At 42.8% G+C, this 23,848-nt stretch overlaps 1 protein-coding gene across 8 annotated transcripts in view; it reads left to right on the top strand.

Moving 5' to 3' along the window:
* The window catches only part of LOC119431029 (mediator of RNA polymerase II transcription subunit 23), a 70,463-nt gene that overhangs the window by 33,119 nt on the left and 13,496 nt on the right, over positions 1 to 23,848 (top strand). For 5 of the 8 annotated variants that reach the window (XM_037698497.2, XM_049657299.1, XM_049657298.1 and 2 more), the window contains exons 11-26: positions 1,322 to 1,408; positions 2,596 to 2,798; positions 4,255 to 4,334; positions 6,150 to 6,321; positions 7,406 to 7,548; positions 8,310 to 8,484; positions 12,263 to 12,426; positions 14,336 to 14,533; positions 15,132 to 15,198; positions 15,755 to 15,808; positions 16,310 to 16,418; positions 20,541 to 20,612; positions 20,702 to 20,812; positions 20,912 to 20,971; positions 22,042 to 22,152; positions 22,999 to 23,101. In XM_037698497.2, coding sequence (XP_037554425.2) covers positions 1,322 to 1,408; positions 2,596 to 2,798; positions 4,255 to 4,334; positions 6,150 to 6,321; positions 7,406 to 7,548; positions 8,310 to 8,484; positions 12,263 to 12,426; positions 14,336 to 14,533; positions 15,132 to 15,198; positions 15,755 to 15,808; positions 16,310 to 16,418; positions 20,541 to 20,612; positions 20,702 to 20,812; positions 20,912 to 20,971; positions 22,042 to 22,152; positions 22,999 to 23,101 — 1,909 coding nt within the window. The remainder of the gene's footprint in view (positions 1 to 1,321; positions 1,409 to 2,595; positions 2,799 to 4,254; positions 4,335 to 6,149; positions 6,322 to 7,405; positions 7,549 to 8,309; positions 8,485 to 12,262; positions 12,427 to 14,335; positions 14,534 to 15,131; positions 15,199 to 15,754; positions 15,809 to 16,309; positions 16,419 to 20,540; positions 20,613 to 20,701; positions 20,813 to 20,911; positions 20,972 to 22,041; positions 22,153 to 22,998; positions 23,102 to 23,848) is intronic. The other 3 variants (XR_007463968.1, XM_037698498.2, XM_049657302.1) reach the window with 2 other exon arrangements.

The following is a 23,848-nucleotide window of genomic DNA, read 5'->3' as shown; positions in this document are numbered from 1 at the left end:
CCAACGCCACCTAGGTGGCGTTCACCGTACTCAGCACAGCGGAGCGTGGCCTCCGCAATTAGCTCTGAAAATGTTTCTGAAGTTGATCGCGGAGGTTGCAATTACGACGCGCTGTACGCGCTGATTTGACTCGGTGACGATTCAGTTACGTGCTTTGTCTTGCGCGTTGTATTAGTGTGTCAGTTACGTGCTTCGTCTTTCGCGTTGTGCTAGCGTGTGCAGCGTAGTGCAGCTTCCATATGCACGACGGTTGCTCATGGTCATCGACGTTGGTAGTCGTGATGGAGGAGACGTGCCACCAGGCGTCAGCGTGGGTGCATCAACGCCTAAGGGCGCTTTAGCCACAAAACACCAATAGACATTATATATCAATGTGCAATAAACATTACACTACTTCTGTGAAGACACGTTTCACTTTCGTGTTCTATACCGATTCCTATATAAGAGGGATCAACCACATTTTTTGTATGTCTCTGGTTTCATTATGTGATGTGTTCATCTTCATTCAAGGTAATTTAGCAAAGATTACATGATCAAGTTGCTTCAATATGCATCTTATACTGCCACTAAGAAAGCAATTCTTAACACTCTGCTAGTGTGTGTTGTCTGGCTAATGAAACAAACTGCATCACTACTTTACCCACCTGTGCTTGTAGCTTTGCATTTAGCTTGTGTATGCTCAGCCTAAGCAAAATTAATTGTTCTCATGGTTACTATCACATATGAATGCTTTGCAAGAGGTAGTTTATTTGTTCATTAGACTGTCTTTATGTTTTAATCAACATTTGTTGTCGACTCTTTTTGAGTCAGACCAAGATAACCCAACTTGGTTGCCATCTTGACCTACATTCGCCTGCAAAAATGAACTCTCTTTGGCAACATACTGTTCATTTTTTATCTTTTAATTAAAAGTTCACTTTCAAGTTACTGTGCTAAATTCAGAGGAGGAGAAATGTGTCTCCTCTAACACAAAGGAGATGCCGAAGAAACAAAGCTATGTGGCATAGCAAGTTTTGTTGAACTGAGGTTCAGTCTCTCTCTTTTTTTTTTTTTTTGAGAAATCTAATGGACGTTGACACTGTGCAACACTATGGAATGCCTTTGCAGGCTGTTTGGCAGTGCCCTGAAACAGTTCTGTATTGTTCTTTTTTTTTTCTTTTCATATTCTTTTTCTCTCACCTATTGCATCCCTTTCCCCCTCCCCTTGTACAGGGTAGCCAACAGGAGATATTCTCTGGTTAACCTCCCTGTCTTTCCTTTGCCTTTCTCTCTCTCTCTAATTTGCCATATCTTATTTGACATGTACCATTGATGACTGCAGCTGGTCGGCAGGAACCTGCGGAAGGGCAGAGACCATCTGATGTGGGTTCTACTGCAGTTCATCTCTGGAAGCATCACCAAGAACCCGGTGAGTAATAGCGGGGCGGCTTTTCCTCAAGTAACCAGCGTAGAGGAAAGTTTTGTTGAGCTATATGATCATGGAATCAAATGCAACAGGGAAACATTAGAATAGAACACCCCATGCGTGCATTCACTTGAAGGTGCGGTGTCAGGCTGCTATGCATAGTATGGATGCTAATTTAAGCATACAAACCACAACTGCGCCAATGAATACTATTGCATGAATACAAAACCAACCAACCATGAGGATGGTTCCGTTTAAGCGGCAGTTACGATTAAGCGATTTTCGTTTAGCGAGATTCCACTGCATGTGACAGTGAGGTACTGCCACATCAAATGAAACGCACTAACTTAGGGTTAACTGATATGTCTACTTTAGTTTCCTGTTGAAGCGAGACAAGACACAGTGTGAAGGTCAATTTGCCCGCTGCTCTTGGCGCGCTTTTTCACTCTGGCGTTTTCACAGGGAGTTTCCGCGTTCATCGAGCGAGATGTGTTCATGTTTAACTGTGCGTGCATGACACCATGCTTGTCTATTTAGTAGTTAGTAAGAGAATGTTTATAACTTTATACGGCCCGTTAAACTACTATCCTTGCTTCATATACCTCTCTGCTAATTTTCTATCGCAATCGATGCTTCGTCTTTCGGGCGAAACTGCGACTTTTTTTACTCCAATTCCTCACTGATTTTTTTGGGTGGGATCATGCTGGTAATTTAATGATTGCCTTCCCCATTTCGCTGCAAAGAAATCAGCAATTCTTAGTTTTGTCTTTACTTTGTGAACTACACTTTCGTTCCGGAAAATGAGCATTATTCACTTTGATGTTATAGCGAGAGGCACGTAATTACTCTTTTAATATTAATTTTCTAATAAAGAGCTTAAAAAGCTTTTTTGATCCTTCTCTTTTGCTTCTGAATTGGTTGTGTTTCATGCTTTCGTTTATAATTTGTACATAGTTGTAATGCTTTGTTTTATTTATTTATTTATTTATTTATTTATTAATTTATTTATTTAATATACTGCCGCTCTTGATCGAGAGCATAACAAGTGGGTATATTGTAAAATAAAATGAGAAGTGGGAAACTTTCTCTGTTTTTCTTTTTTTTCTTCAGGCAGTTCCTGTCATGATTTCGAACACTGTGCATCCTACTCTAGAACCTCGTGTCTTCCTCACTTTTAACATCACATGCAGCTCAACGACTTCCTGCCTGTAATGAAGCTGTACGACCTGTTGTACCCGGAGAAGGAACCGTTACCATTTCCAGATGTGACCAAGCCTCACTGCACTCGGGCGCTGGCCATCACGTCCATCTGGGTGCACCTGACTCGCAAGGCCCAGCTGGAGAAAGTGCGGCTTCAGAGGCCCCTGCCACATGCATTGTCCACACACCTTGAGTGAGCGTTCGCTGCTCGTTGCCTTCAACATTAGTGCAAAAAATTCTAGATGCAAAAAAAAAAAAGTTATAGGGTTGCTATTGAGCTAGTGCGAATATCAATTGTTTGTTTAAGGCAGATTCGTATCAAGTATAGTACTATAGTATTAATTTTAAAAGGAATAGTTCAAATAGTTGTGGGATTTGCATAATACCTTTGCACAGCAGACAAATCAGAAAAATAACGGGTCATTTATTTGCAAATGTGTGAACAGTTTCATCTCGGGAATCAGCTTATTTTCGAAGTGCTGCTATTTAGATATTTTACCAAAAATTTTTAGCGTTGTACATAAGTTCCGTAAATAAGCTGGAGGTGCTTCAGAGATGTTTAAATAATCAAGCAGCTCCGAAGAAATGATTGGGGACTGCAAATGAATTGTTCGTGTTTGGTTTCTCTTGGCTACAAACTGTGCCAATGGCAACATGACTTGCTTGCCAAAACCAAAACTGTTGATTGCTCCTGGATCCAAACATTTGTTCATTCCAAATTCTTAAAAAAAAATTCTGAATACAGAATAGCGTAATATTCTAGTTCTATTTAATATATCAAATATTTGCGGCTGCATGGTTGAAATAATAGCCTGTAAAATGTTGTCATGGTATGGTAGAGCCCACTTACTGTGCTATCACAAATATATTGTGTCATTTCTGATTGTTAGCTGATTGAGTGTGACATACAGCACCCATACAGCACCGACCACCCGCGTCGATCCGAATTAGCACTTGTTGCTGGCTCTCCACCCTGTCAGCAGGAAACAAGTGGCAAAATCCGTCATCGCTAAGTCTCATCTCAAGCTGAGGTCAAAGCATTAGGTATGTTTTGTCGTAATTATTGAAATCGGCTGTTTGTTTTAACACTGCTAGGACTACAGACACGGCGCCGAGCATTAAAACTGATTTGACTTCCAGTTAGCAGATGGCACCACAGCATTAGCACTGGTGATGCATTGACGATGCGGAACGCTATAAAGGCCTAATTGTTCACTGTATTTACTACACCGCTCTAGCATGGTATTTGATGACGGTAGCGAGCAAATGCCAAATATAGATGCCGAGCAGACGCTGTGCCACAAGTGAACATTTATGAGGGCGTTCATCCTAATTACATGCTAAGGAGGCTGTGAGGTAAATACAGGGAAAGCGTACAGGTAAAGCGAAGCCCTGTTGTCACATGCATGTAAACGCAGCTTATGGTTACGGCATCAAAACATTTCTTGCGTCAATCAACCATCCATGGAGCATCTAGCAGGATGGCAAGCAGACGCTGAGCAGACGACGCGGCGCAGATGATCACATCTCGAGGGGCATTCAGTCTTCCTATTGGCTAAGAATTCGTGTAGCTTCCACAGTGCTGACAGTGCTTGTGGGATGGAGTATCGCTAGTAAGAAGAGCTTTTAACACCTTTGTCTTGCTGCAGGTACCTGCAACAACCCTTTGTGTCAAATACGACTCTCAGTTTTGGAAATGATTACTGGATCTCACTTCTCTGCAATGCATGTAAGTATAATTGATTCATTCATTCGTGAGGTTCCCATCGACAGTATGTTGTCGAGGGTACAAGTTGAATTTTCGCGCCTTTCCGAGCGCTCCGGACAGCTAGCGCCATCGAGCGGGTTAAAAGAGAGACTGTTTTATCGGTTTCGGTTTTGTGTTTCTCTTTTCCACCGCGCGGGAATTTTTAAAGCGCCTGCATAGTCAGGGTGACGAGCGCTCGTCGTTTGGCATCTACGTCGCACACGTCCGCTCCACGGAAACAGCGAGTTTCAACGGTTTCCGACGCATCTGTGCTCGAATTTGCGGATAATCGTAGCAGCACAGACTCGGAAAACGACTTTGATTCTTCGGACTTCATTACGGATGAAGAAAGTGCGGCAAACCGTCCCGGAACATCGACGGGTATCCACCGTTGAGTTTTGCTTTCTTCTCGGACCGTGTTATCGCTGCCGCGCATCGACGTAAGGATTTCGGGCGTGTTCTAAAGGCCACAGTTCTTATCTGCAAGATGTAAACGTCGTTCGGACGGGATCATTTACCGGCGGTCGCGCAGAGAGTCAAGTTTTGTCCACGAAGACGGCCGGGAGTGCACCTTGGAATCGCGCTCCAAAGTGCTGTGTGTACCCGTGTGCCTCAAGAACTTTTGTAGATACAGAGCTTATATTTGCAGGCTGATTTTATATATCCCTTTTCTTGAAAACGTATATTTCGATTTTTTAAAATATTTTTTTTGTGCAAAGCAGCATTGATGTTTTTATCGATCTTTCTCGTTCTTGATGCGATTTTTTTGTTTTGATAATTTGTTTCGTAGTATTTTCAATAAATATGCTGCTTGAAATTAATACCGTTGGAAAGATAATTTCTTCTTCTACAATTTGATACCATACACTTCAACATGAATAATTTCCTGTGGCAGGAAAAAAAATAATAGCCAGACTACCCGAAAACTACCGATTTTCCCGCGGTCACGAAAGTGTTAAAATGTGCCCGCTGTGGCCAGGAGTCGAACCCATGACCTTGCACTCACCAGAGCACCATAGCCACTGCGTCACCACGGTGGGTGCATGTAAGTAATGCTGCTGTCTGCAATGTCAGGTTATGTGGAACAATCTTGTAAGCTGCAGCGAAATTTGGATAAACAGAACACCCTTATATGAAACTTTAAGCTATAGGAAACTGTTAGTGCAGTTCTAGCCAGTTTTTTAGTGTTTGTTGTTTTAGAGCGCCAGCCTTTCCTACAAGGCCTTAAAGAAGCTTGTGTAAGTGACCTTTTGCAGTTGACTCCAGCCTTTGAATGCAACATAATTTTCAGTTCTTTAGTTTTTAGAAGGTACTTAGATTTTAGCCAGCAGTGAAATGCCTACTTCTAAAGAGATATTTCACAGCCATACACTCATGTATTTATGATAGGTTTTGTATGTGTTTCGCATGTGCTATTCAAGACTGAAAGATGAATTCGGCTAGGGCCACATTCTTGCTATGAGCTCGATGTTGTGCGCCGACTGTGAAGGTGAGGTTTTGGATAAAGAATAAAATGGAGGTTTGGGTGAGTTGACGCATTGTAGCCAAATAGCATGCTAGAGACAAGGTAAAAAAAAATGGAGAGACATTCCTCTGTGTATTTTCATCTATTTGTCCTTGGGCCTATTTGCACACTAGAGGGGTGCAGTTTAAATAACATTACATGAAGAGTTCCAAGTTTTTTCAAGTTCTTGTTTTCGTTAAAACGATTTGTTGAGCATGATAGAACAAGTTAAGCTGTAATGATGACACATGTTGTTTGCATGTTGCGTAATGCTTGGCTGCACTCTTTTGCAGACAGCACGAATCAGGAATACTTCATACGCCCCATGGGCGTCCTGGCTGAGGCCATCCAATGTAGCCAACGCAACCAGGGCTCCATGTCGTCATCAAATTCCAACACACCTAACCCAACACACCCACTGGGCATGAATGTGCTTGATTCACTAACCGTTCACACCAAAATGAGGTAGGTATTCCCTTGCTCAGAGTACTTTCAACGTTTCTAGCTTACTTGATCAGTTTTCGAACTTCTGCATGGAACATAGTGGAAACTAGACTACTTTCGGTGTCCTGGCATGCCTGCAGGGCAAATTTTGTAACATGCGCCATCACGTGACAGGTGACGAAGAGTAGTTATGCGTGATGTAGGGTCTGAGATTGGAAGAGCATGCACAGTCTTAAGGGTCCATGTCATGTCTGACTGTCTGCAGTATAGTCTACAGTGTAGTGCCTTCATAGCAAAATCTCTAGCATGAGCTGTTTAGTGGTGCAAACTTTGCTTGGCAGGCAGGTAAGGCACGTAAACGGGGTCTCATGTGACATGCCAGTTGAGCAACAGTCATAATAAATCTGCAGACGTTGGTGTACTTATATTAATTGATCTACTGAGAGACTACAATGCTTTGTTTTTAATTGCCCGAAATAGAATGAAGCAGTCCAAAACAGAAGCATCAATTAAAGTATAAACAAATATATAGAGCACACTTTTTCTTTATTTTAGGCAATCCGAAAGAGAATCAGGTATGCACACATAAAGCTAGTGCCTACACTGCTATGCAAGCATGTCAACTCAGTAGCAATCTCGTGATATGAAATGGCCTGCTTTATCAACACTTCATATTTCAAGCCATAACTGCTGATTGGGCTGAAATGCGCAGTAGTGATTGTAGATAGTAACGTCCTGTAAACAGCAGCATTTAATTCACTGTTGACAGATTTTTTTTTCTAATTTTTTGCTACTGCTGAACTGATTACTTGTTTTTCGAATAAAAGCTTATTGAGTATGCATTTTGCTTCGCGTTCTTTGAGCTTCTTTGAAACATAATTAATAGAGGACTTGAAACAAATTATGTGACAGGGCCAGCCATACGTGTTCTTCTGTAAAGCATAATTATGAGACGGTGAATGGCTTCAGATCTATAATTTAGCTACTGTGCCACCATTGGAGTACAGCAAAATCAAGACACTCATAACTTTAGAGCTTCGTTGAAAAGTTTCTTGTGGTTAGAATACAAGACTGTTATTATTTCTTGTGTATTTTGCCTTTTTAGCCTGATCCACAACGTGGTGACTCATGTGATGAAGATTCCGCAAGCAAAGTCGACAGTCTCCCTTACGCCAGCACTCATAGAAACCTACAGTCGTCTGCTGGTGTACAGCGAGATCGAATCGCTTGGGATCAAGGGCTTCATCAGTGAGTGCAACACCAGTACTTGTTCTTTCTTTTTTGATATGATGCACAAAGTCAAGTGTGCACATCATGCATGAGTGGGCATCATGCCCACAAAACTGGAAATCCATGTTCAGAAGGCCAGCTTACTGAGTAATGAGACATGTTCACTCTAATGTCCTCTTGCTTCAGTGAGGGTTAGAAGCCTACAGTTGTACTAATGTTAACTGTCACAGATCAGGTAACCTTAGCATAAAACAGAGTGTTACGTATAGCATTCGAAAGCTCACATTCGAGTTTGAAGTTGCATTACTGGGTGAAATTTGAAGACGTGAGACGTGACTCTAAACAAGTTCAAGAACAGAGCCTCAATGTTCTCAGACTAATTAAGTATGCTAAGAATGAATAATGTATTTCTGTTCGAGCAGCAAGCTTTTACATCTTTTGTTCGCAGGAGCAAGAACTGTCAGTGCAGACATCTGGCAGAGAAACTTGCTGATATTTGCAGATGCAGTATGTGCATACAGAGTTGACGGAAAGTGAATGGAACATGGTTCTGATACAAGAGTATGCAGCTGCATGTCAAGCCCATGCAGAAGCATTTAATAGTGCCTTATTCATGCTTGAGAAAAATGTGCCTGTCAGTCAGTCCCCACTAAATTGCATGCAAGTGTGCTTACATCTCGAAAGTCATGTTCCATTTGTGTATATGTGTGAAGCAGTGTTTTGACTTGGAACTAACTGCCATTGAGACACTGACGTGCACGTGCACCTGATCTGTGCAGATCACCTCCTGCCAACAGTGTTCCGTCAGCAGGCGTGGGGCATCCTGCACACACTGCTGGAGATGTTCAGCTACCGGCTGCACCACATCCAGCCACACTACCGCGTCCAGCTGCTGTCTCATCTGCACAGCCTGGCTGCCGTGCCGCAGACCAATCAGACTCAGCTGCACCTCTGGTAGGTCACTTTGCACTGGTGCTTGCCCGGCTAATCGGTGGCCGAGTCAAGTCAACTTCATCTTTGTATTGAGTAGCGCAGTGCGAACACAGACACAAGAAGTTTGTTAAGTCAGCGCCTTGTGGTGTCATATGTCCTTCTTGTGTCTGTGTTTGTCCTGTGCTTCCTAATACAATGGTCGTGTACCATCATGCCCAGATATCTACCATTTTAATTTCATCATCTGGAGCAGAAATGGTGGAAGGTTTTCAGAGATGAAAGCTAATCTAAACAGCTTGGTAAGCTTCTGAAGTGACCTCGCACAGTGGCAGTGTACTGGAATATGAAAAAGAAAAGTGTGCGACTGCTCTATCATTGACGTAGAAGAAGGCAGATCTTATTTGCACAAAAGACATAGAACATTGATGATTGCATGTTCAACAGTGAATTCTATGAGGGAACAGGAGATGCAACTCAGTTAAAGTGCCCTCTACCATAGGCGTATCTACTGAGAGGGCAGGGGGGGCACTTGCCTCCCTACTGTCAGAAGTGGGGGGGGGGGCAAAGTATGCCATCTGCCCCCCCCCCCCCCCCACTTTCAAAAGCGGGCACTTTCTGCTACACGCTGGGAATTCCAACAAAACTACAGCTGACGCAAAATTTTATTTATTAACAGAGTCACCACGTTAGTATTGCTTTTCTTTACTGCGTATCTCCGGTTTGGGCAGCGAGTATTGTGTCTCCTCGTGACGCGCTGTAGCGGGCAACGCGCGGGATTTGCCATATATGCTTGCATTGCGCAGAACTCCTGGCGCTTGACAGTTCCCACCGTAACAAATTGCCGCCTAACCATACTTGAAAAAACAAAACAATCGGCTTGATATATTTAACCTTCGGACGAAGGGAGAGGTCCGGATAAAGTATTATAATCAGCCGCGCCCAACGATTAGTGTGCCTAACTGCATGAAATCGTTGGATTATCAAATGCTGGAACTATTGAATCTCCGTCCAGAGATAGTCTACGTAGCGTTGCAGTCTAAATATCTTATCACCTTAAAAAATCTAATCAAACCACTTACAAGTCTTACTGCCGAATTTCTTTGTGTAACCACGACTTATCGTATATATGTTCGTGAAAGTGAACTCAGTCGAACGTGCAGAGCCATTTCAATGCCAATAGAACACTTAACTGAATTTTTTTCTAAAGGCCTGTGTCACTTCTGATTTTATTGATTTCATTTTCAGGCCATTTCTGAATAAGAGCTACATTACTACTTGTTTCCCGGCATGAGCAAGAACAGCAAATATTTTATATTTTGAAGGAATGAAAGCCACTTTGTGGTGACATGTACCGAAAACTTGAACTGTGTAGGTTTCTTATGTGCTCAAAAAATCGCTACTGAATACTCGCTTTCTCCCAGTTTTTATGCTTTATACACGGCATTTAGTTGTTGATCCCGGTATCCTCGGTAAACTATGCGGAGCACGGTGTTTATATTTATTCGTACTACAAAGCAATGTCCTGAGTGACGAGCGATAAGTGTTTTTTCTGTGTAAGTTCATTACAGCTTTTGTAGAAATTTACATATTGAAGTGTTCCAGGGTGCTATACCGCCACTTTCCCGGACTCCTAAAACAACTGCACTAGATACGGACTTGAAATTTCATGAAAATAGGGAGAATATTAAGCGCAGTGCATTGGGGAAAATTTCTCTTTCCTGCTTTAAATGCAACTGTTGCAGATACAGTAGAACCCCGCTGTTACGTTCCCGGGTGCTGCGTTTTCCCGGCTGTTACGTTGTTTTCGGTCGGTCCCGGCACAGCTCCCATAGAATCCAATGCATTGGTAACCCTGCTGTTGCGTCACAACTGTGGGACCGTTCCCGCATCATACGTTGCGAACTGCCACCCCGCGCCGGCCCGAGCAGCCATTTTGACTTTTCATGTTGCCTAGCTTGGTGGCTTGACGATAGCATTGGCCGCCCAAAGTGCCGGGGGCGAACAACTATGACGTATTTTTCGTTTCCGCCAGCAAAAGTATGGCCCTTGAGATCCGTATTTGCTATCTAAAGATGGTGTCTGTGATGTGTTGTGGCCTTAAAATTGGTTCTGGCTCATAGATGTTCCGTATAAAGTCCAAGGGCGATAACGCCGTCGCCGCGTGCCGTATGGTGTATGTGCGAGTGAAAGCGTGCGAGGGGAGCCGACGACCACGTCAATCTCGCGCGCGCAAGAAAGAAAAGCAGGGAGGAAGCGCGCCTTCTTCCGTTGCGCTCGAGGCACCGGCGAGGGAGGGATAGCGGGAGGCGTTGTACTGTACCCTGGCATCAACTGCGTACTGCGCGGGCCATATCTTGAAAGCGATCTGCATTTGGGCAGAGTCTAGGCAGTGTAGGTGCGTCAGGCGGCTCACAGCTTTGTGCGTGCTGTGTGTTCTCGGCGCTCAGTTTTCATTGAAGCGATAGACAACAGCACGAAGGTCACTTCGCTTGCTTCTGCAGCGGCACTTCCACACGCCGCCAGCGTTTGACAGCGCGTGTTCGCGCTCATCGAGTGTGATGTGTTCATGTTTGCGTGTGTGTGCTGACACCATGCTTATTAAAGGGACACTAAAGAGAAACCGGAAGTTGAGCTTTAATGATAGATTATCCTTTCACAATCACAGTCATACTATTCTTACAGCGAACAGATGTTTAATAAGCAAGAAAATGGCGAAAAACTGAAGGATAGGTACTGATGCCCTTCGAATTTCCCGCACTACACGTTCGTGACGTCGGAGATTACAAACGCAGGCCGGTCGCGATTAGTCAAGAGCAATTTATCGCTGTTAATAAAACGCAAAATGAAATACACCTTAAACGTACACAAACAGCATTTGCCAACTTTTTAAACCATTTCAAGCGAGGAAGTACAAGTTTAGCTTAAAATTAAATTTTAAAAATGCATGGCGATACATCCGGTCGTGATAGTTTCGTAGTTTCGTTCTTCTCAATGCATCATCGCGCGCGCCTGTTCCGCTCTAGTCAGATCGTCTGCAGTTTGCCCCCCCCAGCAGAAGTCTAGAGGCCACAGCATCAGCAGTAAACTTCTGTTTCTTCTGGTACAGCTGTGCAGTGTGGAATTGTCTCAATGTATTGCGTTGGCTAAACAGGTGCACATAGCCTGTACTACCTTCATCATCATCATCATCAGCCTATATTTATTTCCACTGTAGGACGAAGGCCTCTCCCTGCGATCTCCAATTACCCCTGTTTTGCGCTAGCTTATTCCAACGTGCGCCTGCAAATTTCCTATCTTCATCACCCCACCTAGTTTTCTGCCGTCCTCGACTGCGCTTCCCTTCTCTTGGTATCCATTCTGTAACTCTAATGGTCCACCGGTTATCCATCCTGTACTACCTGTATTACTTTATGTCAGCTTAAATGCGTATGTTGCAAAAAAGATGTTTCCACAGCATCTGGTGGCCTGAAGACTTTCGCTCTCGACTGTACAGCAGAGAGATAGAAAAAGGTGCAAGAAATCTAGTATGCAAGCAATAGCACAGCTTCAGCCATGGAAACAGCATAATCCTCACTCAGTGTAAAGAAACACAGTATATATTGTTTCAACAGTTTTACTGTTGTGTGAACTGCTGGTATAGTATGAAGTGTCTAAATTTTAAAGTATGGTTAAGTTGAATGTTGAAGACTTGAAGTTTTGAAGCTTGCACTTGCATTTAGTTGACATATTGTTGCCATATTGTTTAGTTGCTCACAACCAATCATTGTATCTCTATTTCCTATTCACTTTCTGTGCCCAGTGTTGAGAGCACTGCCCTAAAGCTGATCACTGGCCTCGGCAGCGCGGAGGTCCAACCTCAGCTGTCTCGCTTCCAAACTGAGCCCAAGTCACTGCTTTCCTCCGAATCGGAGGAACTGAACAAAGCGCTCATTCTGACGCTCGCCAGGGCAATACACATCACAGGTAAGAAGTGCCAGTGGGTCATAGTCCATGTCCATAGTCCATATCTTCATGTCCTTGCTGGTGTGACGACTGCACCATGGTCAGTGCAAGATATATATATATATATATATATATATATATATATATATATATATATACAGCACAAACAGACCGAGCTGGAGCAAGAAACAAGACTAGATGGCACAGTGCACACAATGCAGTCTTGTTCTTTGCTCTATGTCTGTCTGCTGATGCTGTACGTACTTACAGTGTCACACCAACTAGCCCAAATAACCATGTTACCATATTCAAGCAGTAACCATTGTTATGGTGGCAATGGCACGAAATCTCGGATCTGCCTTGGCTTGTGCTCATGGTGACCAGGGACACTGGCACATGCAGACATAGCCAAGATAAATCTGGTTTTCATTTGAGCCTGATACCTCTTGTTTACGCTTCGCTCTGTCGAAGGCCTTACTTTGCCATTAGCTATGCTTGCGGACAACTCTTTGTGGAAATAAAGAGAAAGCTACGGGTGCAGAGCTTCTGCACACGTGTTACTGCGCCAAGTAGTCCCGTATAGCTTGAGAATGCTTTCAGTTTCTTGAAGCAGAAGCTGAATCAACGTGTTAGTAGCTTCCACGTGTCATGGTTTCACATTTGCCAAAACGTTGAAGAGCAAAGCAGAGAAAAAGGACCATGATGGACACTTTTATCAGTGGCACTTAGTTATCCCTACGTGGATGAATGCGAAAGCATTCACACCAAAGGTTGTGAGTTTGACTGCCAACTGTGCCTTAATTAACTTTGCCTTAATGAGCACCAGAGATTGTGGGTTCAACTCTCCTCAAAGGTCGAGAGTTAGAGTGCCTTAATTAACTATCTTAATTAACTGTGCCTTAATTAACTTTGTCTTACTTTGTCTTACTTTGATGTTGCAAAAAAGATGTTTAGCATTTTTTTCTCTTCCCCCAGCTAATGCAGAGGAAAATGTGGGACTGAGCACTCTTACTTGTGTGAGGTTGGCCTCTGTCAATTTTCCTCCCTTGCCACAGAGAGTTATCCACGAGTATAGTGGGATTACTCAGCCTTATGGTAGTGTCAGTGTACGTTTGCCGCTGATCATATCATGCTGAACATGTTTGTTCCCTTGAGTCGCTGAAGCTAAGCAGCATTGTGCTAGATCAGTGCTTAGGAGAGAGACCACCTAGGAGTGCTGAGGGCTAATTGCTTCTCTTCCACCGTGGAATAGCTCGTCCTGCCCTTCGTCGAGCGAAGCAGCTGCAGTGTCTGCAGAGCACCATAGCAGGCATATTCTTTTTGTTGTTTTCATAATGCATCACACACTGCAAACATGAGACAGTTATGAACGTGTACAATCATCTTAGTTTACTGTAAAGAGCCTTCTGGCAATGAATAATAGCAAAAGTGTGCAACTTCAGAGAGATCTAACTCCGAATGGAAACATGTATTCATATCAAGAAATCAAATAATGCCACATACAACAAGTCTGTGGGAGGAATGTCCTCCTGTCACACGTTAAAGAACTCTAGGTATTGAAAATTAAATTGGAGCTCTCCACTGTGGCACCCCACATAACCGACTGTGCAGTTTCGGGACATTAAACCCCAGAATTCAATGTCCTCCTTTCCCGACCCCTAAAACATATTGGAAAGGTTAAAATTTTTCGTATATCTTTTCAACACTGTACACTCGCTTGTGAATACTCACTTTCGTCGTATTTATCATGTCATCCGTGTCTGATTATTTGTTTTCTCTCTCTCTGCGTCTGACATCACATGCGTAGCAGCATGAGGAACCGCATACCGTGTATTTTTGTGCTTTATATTCTTTGTAGGCGCGCATTTTGAGGTGTTGCGTGTTGTCGTGTATAAACGAACGGCCCCCTTCTTGCATGCTGCGCGCTCAGGGTCCGAGACTCTGTCCATGGTGTGGTGCAAGGAGCTGCTGACAACAGCAATGCAGAGCACGCCACACAGCTGGTCGAGCCTGACGCTGCTCAGCTTCCCCCAGAGCCTGGCCGAGTTCTTCCAGCAGCACCAAGCGCAGCGGGAGAACAAGGCCCAGCTCAAGCGCTCCGTTGAGGAGGAGTACCGCAAGTGGAAGAGTACGGCTACTTTTTGATCTCGCTACTAGGCTTGTGCTGCCCCGTACACTTAGTGTTTCATTCAGAACAGTGGGGTCAGAAGTTTCTTTTATGTGCTAAGGTGGAACGAGATGTTTGTCGTGCAAAATAAGGTGAAAACCGGCCTCTAGTCCACCATTTTTTTTTTCTTTATTTAGGTGAAGGGTAAGTTGCGCTTGAGTCTACTTACCACCTTTTGAAACTAAAGCTCTTAAACTCTTAAGTGATCTTGATCGCCTAAGCTCGTCATGATTGAGTGTCGCTTTTTCACTTATTGACAAGCCCTTCTCACAATGTAGATGACAATGGAAATTCTGTCATCATCACTTTTACTGTATTAGGTTTCCTACGACATTTTAGACACATTTCTGTGTTTTAACCATGTTATAAGGCATATCACATCAAAAAAAAAAAAAAATCTATTATGGTGTTTTTTTTCTACAAGAAAGATCTCTTTGAGGGGTTAACAAAGAAAAACTTAAAGTGGCTTTATAGTATGGTTGGCATGCATAAACTAGTTTTTAACATGCAACTGTTCGATGTATCCATGAACTAAGTGGTGCCTCCTGTGTTTTTCCAGCGATGAGCAATGAGAACGACATCATTGCTCACTTTTCTCAGCAGGGGACACCACATCTATTCCTGTGGTAAGATGCTTGCCTTTCATTTTTCTGTCATTAGAAGCATTATAGGTGACGTATCTGACATCGAACTGTGACTGTCATTAGAAACATTATAGGTGACATATCTGACATAGGACGTGTGACTTTTGCACCTTTGAGCAGACATTCTAAATTTGGTCTGATTATTTATTTCAATCAACGGCTTACCATAAAGTGAGAGTAGGTGCCCTACTGATATAATGAAATGCTCCTGCTCTGTGTGAGTAATTCAAGAGCACACCCATGCTTCTGCGAAATTGTGCATAACTTACAGCGTTGTGTTGTATTCTTGCGTTTGAAATCCAAACAAGACAGAAGCTTACAGGAAGATGGAGGCTTGAAGGGATGATCAGTAGTCGAACAAGGAACGTCACTGGCGCCAACGTTTTGGCAAGGGTGCAAAGACAAAGTCCACTTGTCGGAGCGTTGGCTTCAGCAACATTCCTTGTTCAACTATTGCTCATCAATTCTTGCTTTTGATGTCTTTCATCACATTGAAACATTGCAGTACCATGTTGTGCTCACTGTTTTTTATTTTCAGCCTTCTGTGGAAGATGTTGCTGGAAAATGACCGCATCAGCCCCCTGGCTTACAAGTGAGTAACTTTAGGAGGCGATCTTACCATGATAATGTGAAGCAAGTGAATGGGTAATGGTTAAAGAACTCTGAATCAGCATTAACCCCTTCTGTGACACACTGTTGTCCTGAATTTTAACCAAAAATAGCTCATCTTTTGCTCAGGCATAACTTATGAAAGATAATGTAGTCAATACCTCAGGTGCTTAGTTACACAAAATCTCAACCATTTATTGCAAAACTGAAGTTTAACAACAATATGCAAAAGAATTGCAAGAAAATGAGAAGTATTCTCGATGAGTAAATTAATGTTGCAATAAACTGAAAAGTATTGTGGAAGAGCTGAGCTCGTCCTTGGCTGTTTTTACCAGAAACTTGCGGACACACCTAGTTCATCCATGGCACAGGAGGGGTAAGGAAACTGATCTAGTACCTCTCAGAAAAAGGCAGATGTTTTGGAATCTGCGTATTGTATCCTGATTTACTTAATCATTTTCTATTGTCTTCTCACTTTTTCTAGGATTTTGGACAGGATTGGAGCTCGAGCCCTATCCTCGCATCTGAGAACATTTGCAGACTTTCTCGTCTTTGAAGTATCGAATTCAGTTGGAGGGCAGCATGTTAACAAGGTAAGAAAAAAATCAATTTTGAATTTAGTAATTAGTTATTACTGTTGTATAATTTGACAGCTCTCGCAATTTATGGTGGCAGTTGATTTGCATGCACTGTTCCATTTGCTACAGCACTGCACCAGCCAACACATTCATTGTTGAATCCCAAATCCTGAATTTTATCTTTTATCTTTGCGACTTAGCTCACATATCCAACAAGGGTATCACAATGAGATATTTCAGAAGGTGGTCTCATGGTAAAAGCACTCTGGGTAACCTCCTGTTGGTGCATGTGCACAATAATATTGTATGTGTTGAAAGACAAAGACAAAAGAAGCCACAGTTAAATCTCATTATAACAAAATTCTCGATATAACAAAGTATTTAACTTTTTATAAATTCTTGTCCATAGAACACCATGTATTTAGGACCTCAACGTAACAATGTGTGTTTATATACAATTTCAATATATAATGAAATTTGACTGCCCCACAAAGGAATACTGAGACAATAAATTAAAACCTCCGCAGACGCAGATGGTCAAATTATTGAACTAAAAGCAGCTGCTTGCGAACATACCTCTCAAATTGCACGCTGCACCTCCAAGAGCAACCAAGAGTGACTGCGAAGCGGAGCAGTGTCATGTTCCATATAAAGTCCAAGTGCGATAAGATCCTATCGCGCCCTGTATGTTGTATGCTTTAAATGTGAGTGAAAACGAGCAACAGTGAGCCGAGAAGGATGGTGGTTTAACGAGTGCCGTCTTTCCATGCAAGCAAGGAGAAAGGGGGGAGGGGAGCGAACTCGTGGTAACACGATTAAACTCGCGTGAGGGGAAGCAGGTAGGCACGCGTCTCCTTTTCTAGTGTGGCCATGGCTGTGCAAAGTAGTCAGCATGTACGCAGCCCGCGCACCCTGTTTTCGAGGTAATCTGCCGCGTGGGCAAAGCATGGGCATACTGAGATGCCGTGGCATCATGCACGCTGTCTTCCCTAGTGTCTAGTACTGGAGGTTGCATAATCTCGAGTTTCGGAGATGTGTTGAAGCGAGAGGCAGACGAAGCATTCACTCTCTAATGCTGGCACTTTTCATTTTAGTGTCGTCCCACTGAGGGCAACACTATTAGCCGCGGGGGCAGAGTGGACACGAAAGCATGGCTGGCTTCGCTTCGTACTGCCAATGTGACATGGAACGATATTTTTCGCCCCAACTCCCAATTTCAACAAAATGAGTTCTTTTCTCATTCTAGTTTGATTTTGCCAAAAGATTGCCCGATAATTTGAAAAATAGGCGCAAGCCCTACAACTCCCCAGGTGCCTGGAGAGTTGTAGGGCTTGAGCCTGGCGAAAAAGATTGGCCGACAATTCGGAAGATAGGCTCAAGCCCTGCAACTGACCAGGCACCTGGAGAGTTGTAGGGCTTGAGCCTTTTTTCCGAATTGTCAGCCAATCTTTATCGCCAGAATCAAGCCACCAGGCACCTGGAGAGTTGTAGGGCTTGAGCCTGGCGACATGGACAATGTCACTGGTTGACACAGCAGAGGACGTAATGAGCGTGGCAAGAATGATTTGATAGAGGTGGCATTGATCCTTTGCGGAGCATGTGGTATGGGCCTGTGTAACAGGAGAGTAGTTTTTCACAGAGGCTAACTTTACGGAATGGTGACTAAAGCAACACGAGTGTATCGGGTGAAAAATGGACATAACAGTAATGGAGGTTGTAGCAGTGCTTCTGGTTCTATTGAGACACTTGCAGATGAGCACATGCGAGTTGGTGAGCATGGTCAGCACGGGCAATGGAATCATGGGCCTAATTGCTAGTTGACGCGGTGGTGGACAGAAGCACAGTGTCTATCAGTAGCATCGGTTATTTACTGTGCAAGAGGTAGAACAGAGAAGAGTCAGCAGTTTCCAGACAAAAAGAGTTGTAAGCGAAGTTAATACAGTCGAAATCACTTATAACGATCCCGGATATAATTATTTATCGGTTATAGCGACGACATTTCACTGCATTTGCAATTTTTCCGACCCTGGCTATTGAAACTGCGTCCAAGTATAACGAATGTTTTCAGCAGTGGCATACTGTTGCAACGAACACTTCAAAACTGGCCGCGGTAAAAGGAGGGCGCACGCGAAGTTTCAATGCACGAAATCGCGACCGAAGTGAGCGCTCTGCCCGCTCCAGTCCAACAGCGACGAAGGTACCCCCGCTGAGATGAGCAAGCGCCGCGCACGTGTTTCAAAAGCCACGAGGAAAGTCACTCGCTTTTGACCATAGCACATGCCAGTGCTATCGCAGAGGCCATGACGGTGGCAAGGTTTTGTGCAGTTCTCCGTGTGGAACTGCGTGCAATCTCGAACTTCACTCTGGTTTAGAGTCGGCAGACGTTACAACGCCGTTATCAAGAGATTGCGGTTCATCGATGCTTCATTTGCGTTGTTGCCGATAAACATTGCCATGGCGTTTCTTTCGAACTTCGTACTTCTCCGACCGAAGCGACATAGAAAACATAACTTCATGGCTTTCAGCGCGTATGCGGCTGACGCTGCAGCTGTAACGGCAAGAATTTTGCGAAATGCTGGGTGCTGCAGCAGTTCCAGCCAACTAGAATGTTTTACTATCATTTCGAATGCACTTGTTGGTTCCTACTGATAGTAAAATATATAAGCTCTCGAAAAAAAAATGGAGGTGGCTGCGCTCATAGTTTCGAAATGGCAGGGGATCAGAACCGGCCAGGCTCCCTTTTGAAAGTGCTACAACGCCACATTTCACTTTTTAGATCATGTTTTTAACGAAAACTGAGCTAGATGCGCGAAAGTGCCGGGAACAAAAAGTAAGATACTAAAAGTACGATTTTCAGACCGAAGTGCTGTCGAATATTAACTACCATGGCCAGCTTCAGTGTCATTAATTTTTGTGAGTTTTGAAGGGCGAGTCCACATATAACGAACTTCTGATGCAACGACCACCTTTCTCGGAACTATCGAATTTGTTATAAACGGGTTCGACTGTATAAGGTAGAGCAAGGTCCCAGACAAGGTGGTCTGCCGAAACTTATTTCGATAGGATGTCTGTAAGGGCTCGGTTCAAACGCTCAGTGAGGACGTTTGCTTGTGAATGGTAGGAAGTGGTAAGTTTATGCTGTATAGAGCAGACACGCATGATGTCATCAATGACATTGGACAAAAACGTGCGGCTATGGTCTGTATTTGACATGGAGCGCCATTTCATCAAAATGATATTGTGTCCACTTGTTGCCCGATGTATGTTCTGGAAAAAGGCCAAGTATGTCTAAGCTGACAATATATAATACATAGGATTAGAATATGCATTTACTTCTATGACATAACAAGCATAGCAATGTGTACATGACATAAAATATGTCAGGTAGACACAGAACAAACCAGTGGAACTAAGAAAAAGGATGACAAAAAGAAAATCCATATGTGTTTACGAACACACTGTTGAGTCAAGCAAAATAAAAGGTAACAGTATAAATTAGCAAGGCAGTCACAGGTAGCTGATATTATTGTTGAAATTGGGAGGAAAAGTAAGTGGGGGGGGAGTTGGGCAGGCCATGCAAGGCATAGAAGAGATATTAACCAGTGGCCTATTGGAGTAGCAATGGTTTCCAAGGGAACAGAAATCCATTGAGGATTGCAGAGGATCAGGCGGTGTGATAAGATAACTTGGAGGCATAGAACAGAGTCAGCTGACAAAAAAACAAGGATAATTAGAGATTGCGGGGAGAGACCATTGATTTGTAATTTATAGATGGATGATGATTATGATAACAAGTGACGAATGCCATATGGCATTTGTCATAATAGTAGTATGTTGTTATAGTAGTCACATTTTGTCTATTTTGGCTGTGAAACACATTCTTTCAAGCTCGTCTATAATTACAGTTGAACTACAATGTAATGAACAGATATATAATGAATTATTGAATATAACAAAGCAAATATAAATTATTTATAGCTGATATCAGCATATTACGAATATATGCTTCTTACAGATATCGGATACATATAATGAAGATATAATTTCATGTCATATGTGACTTCATTATATAATGATGTTCATTTGTAATGTAGTGGGTATAGACAGTATTAACAAAATGCCTTTTCTGCATTGCAGTGTATTGATGCCCTCAATGACCTTATTTGGAAGTACCATGTCATCTCGCTGGACAGACTAATCCTTTGCCTGGTTAGTATAGTATAGTCCATTACACATAACTGGTGCTTCTAGTCTTTCGGTTATGCCATATTGATGCACTGGCTGTTGGCCTAACGCAGGCGCTTCGTAGCTTCGAAGGCAACGAAATCCAGGTGTGCTTCTTCATCATACAAATGCTGCTGATCCGACCATCAGAGTTCAAGAACCGAGTTCTGGATTTTGTCAAGGATGTAAGTGCCTCTCTCAGTATAGGGTGGCTTTGATCGCTGTCTCGGGCAGCTCAGGAAATTGTCAAACATAATTTAATTTTTTTTATCATTCTCTTTCAGAATTCCCCAGAGCATTGGAAGCAGACGGACTGGCATGAGAAGCACTTGGCATTTCACAGGGTATGTTTGGGCCAACATATCTTTGCTTCTACGTGAGAAATTAGGTAAAATGGCTGACAGCCTTTTTGTTTAGAAGTGGTCATCTTGGTAGTATAAATTATTTAGCAGTGTGATGTTCTATTGCTAGTAATTGTTTGCAAATGAAAATAGAAATGTTGACATTGACATAAAGAACAGAAAAAATCAAGAGCAGGAAAAGAAAAATACAAGTACTGTCTCTATTGCTTGGATACAGGTTTAGGTAGTATGTTGTTTATTTTTCTACATTTCTTCTTGTAGTTGACCCTCTTCCATCTTCTGTTCGAACCCCTCTTTGGGAATTTGTTCATCATATTGGGAATTGTTTTTCTAGTATATGCAAAATTATTGAATTTGAAACTGAACATTGGCAAGCCCTTTCAATACGCCTTATTGACCTTTATTGTGATATGGCTGTAGCACTAATTATGCCTTTATGAAAACGTGAATGAAATAAACAAAGTAGAACACTCTTTCAACCATAGTTACTTGAATATGGGATACTATGTGATTGCGGCATAACTGGAGGATGAATGTGCCATAGTGAAAATGCCTGTGAATGAATAACACCATCACTCACATAGTGAATGTTGAAAGAGAAAAATGCCTTGTGCCTTACTTTCTTGTGCTTGTATTTTATTCAGGCATGATAGTACCTACTTAGGCTGTACGCTAGAACATTAAATGTTTATCACTTTCAGCATGCCCTTGTTGGCTGATGCAACAAGGAACAATTTGATGAAAAAAAAGAAAAATGGACTTGTTAATGCATCTATCATCGTTACATACACATAACACTGTTGATTGCACTGATGCTATAGACAAGTACATTGTAATTTTAAGTGCACTGTACGTTATTTGCTATGTCGCTTGTGGTTTTAGGGGGTAGTGATGTGCTCGACTTGTGTAAGGGCTGCACCCTGCCAAATTTCTTGCAAAAAGAAATTGGAGGTCTTACATAGGTTAAATGTGGCAAATGCATCACCATTTCTTAGTACTATGGCCCTCTATTGAAGGAATGCAGTTACAAAAACGCTGCCGCACATTTGCAGAAATACCCGGAGAAGTTCTACTTTGAGGGCCTGCAGGACCTGAGTGGACAGAGCCAACAGCACACCTACCTGCCCGTCTACTTTGGCAACATCTGTCTACGCTTCATTCCGGTAGGGGTACAACCCTACATTTTGGTTTGCCTGTGGGGCTATCTTCAAAGTTGAAATTGCTGGGCTGTTAAAACAAATGCTTTCTCGCTGTCACTCCCCCATGTGACCATCATAAAACCTCTAGCAGTTACCCATAATGCACACATCACCCATCCCAGAAATGTTGTCCACCCCAACCCCCATTTTTTTCCCAGTGAAATATGCACTTCATAATGCACACTGCAAGCTAAGGAATTGCCCCCTACCCCCCTCCTCTTCCTCCATAGGCCTTGTAATCTTTAGAAAGAAGACAGTGCGGATTGGAGATCAAACATGGGTAGATAATATTGTGCCTGCAATTAAGAAGGAGAAGTGAAGTTGAGCATGTCATGTAATGTTGATCAGGGGTGATATTCTCTGGCGATCTCTTTTGGAGATGGTTTCACATTCACAAGATTTTGTGTGACTAGCGCCGGGTGCATCAGCGTCTACAGGGGACAGCGTCCTTGGCACAATGCCGGGCGTGCTGTCTTGACACAGAGCCAGGAACTATGACGCCTGGAGGTGCCTTTACATTTGGTGCTAGTGACGTTAAGTCTCGGGAAAGTGAAACAATCTACTCCAGGAAAATAACAGAACATGTGCCAAAAGAAGAAAAACTAATTTGAGGGCAAAAGCGGAATATATTTAATGCGTAGGTAACGTCTGCTTGGTTCATGCACTACAGGGGAATTACAGGTGTCTTGGAGAAGTTCTTGTCCCTGGCAATGAACAGAAATTGTGTCACAATGATGATGATGAAAAATCAGAACATTTTATGGGCAGTTAAATACCATTTCTCTTTCATCCACGCCTTGCCCACTTTAGGTGATGGACATTGTCATCCACCGTTTCCTAGAGCTGTACCCTGTGGCCACAATCTCGGTTGAGTCTATTCTTGACCACCTGGGCTGTCTGTACAAGTTTCACGGTGAGCACATTAGCTTTCTTATCGTGGTCGCATTGTCTCACAGACATTGCTTGATGGTGTGGAAATTTGTTCAGTGGCATGCAGCCTCTATGCTACGCAGTGGCTGTCGTCACCTCACACTTTTGCTGTGTATTGTTGGCATTAGGTGCCATTAGATAAGAGCATGTTAATAAACTCTTCTAAAGTTTTCAAATTTTCTTGTCTTGCCAATTTCTTGCATGTCACATAATGTTCTCATTAAAAAATATATATTAATTGTATAATCTATCTCCTGTATTAAAAAAAAATAGACATTCAGCAAGGCGTCAGCCGAGACTTTCTCTCAATGTACATAAAAATCTGCAGTAATATTCTATGCACTAGTGACACAACAAAACAAATGTAAACAACAAAAGAATATGCATGAGTGCTCAAAGCCAGCAGCTATCGTTGCATTGAGTTGAAATTCATGACTCATTACTGCAGAGCAAGGCAAAGTGCATCATGAATGATTGGAATTCATCCTTGGCAATATCAGTAGTACAAACTAGCAGTATGAGTGAAGCTCGAGCGTTGGGGTTAAAAGGATAAGGGAAGTCTACAACATACTAATTAACGAAATGCGCCTAAACACCTCTTCACAAGCATGAGCACTTACTCTCACAGCTCTGTTTTATTTATGGCTATGTTCAAAAATTTGCTTAAGTTAATCTTGCATCGCAGTCGCACATGCACTTTCAGGACAGTTGCAATTAAAGATCATTAAAA

This window comes from Dermacentor silvarum, chromosome 10 (assembly GCF_013339745.2).
Source record: "Dermacentor silvarum isolate Dsil-2018 chromosome 10, BIME_Dsil_1.4, whole genome shotgun sequence".
Lineage (NCBI taxonomy): Eukaryota > Metazoa > Arthropoda > Arachnida > Ixodida > Ixodidae > Dermacentor > Dermacentor silvarum.
This window is presented reverse-complemented; position numbering and strand designations above follow the sequence as displayed.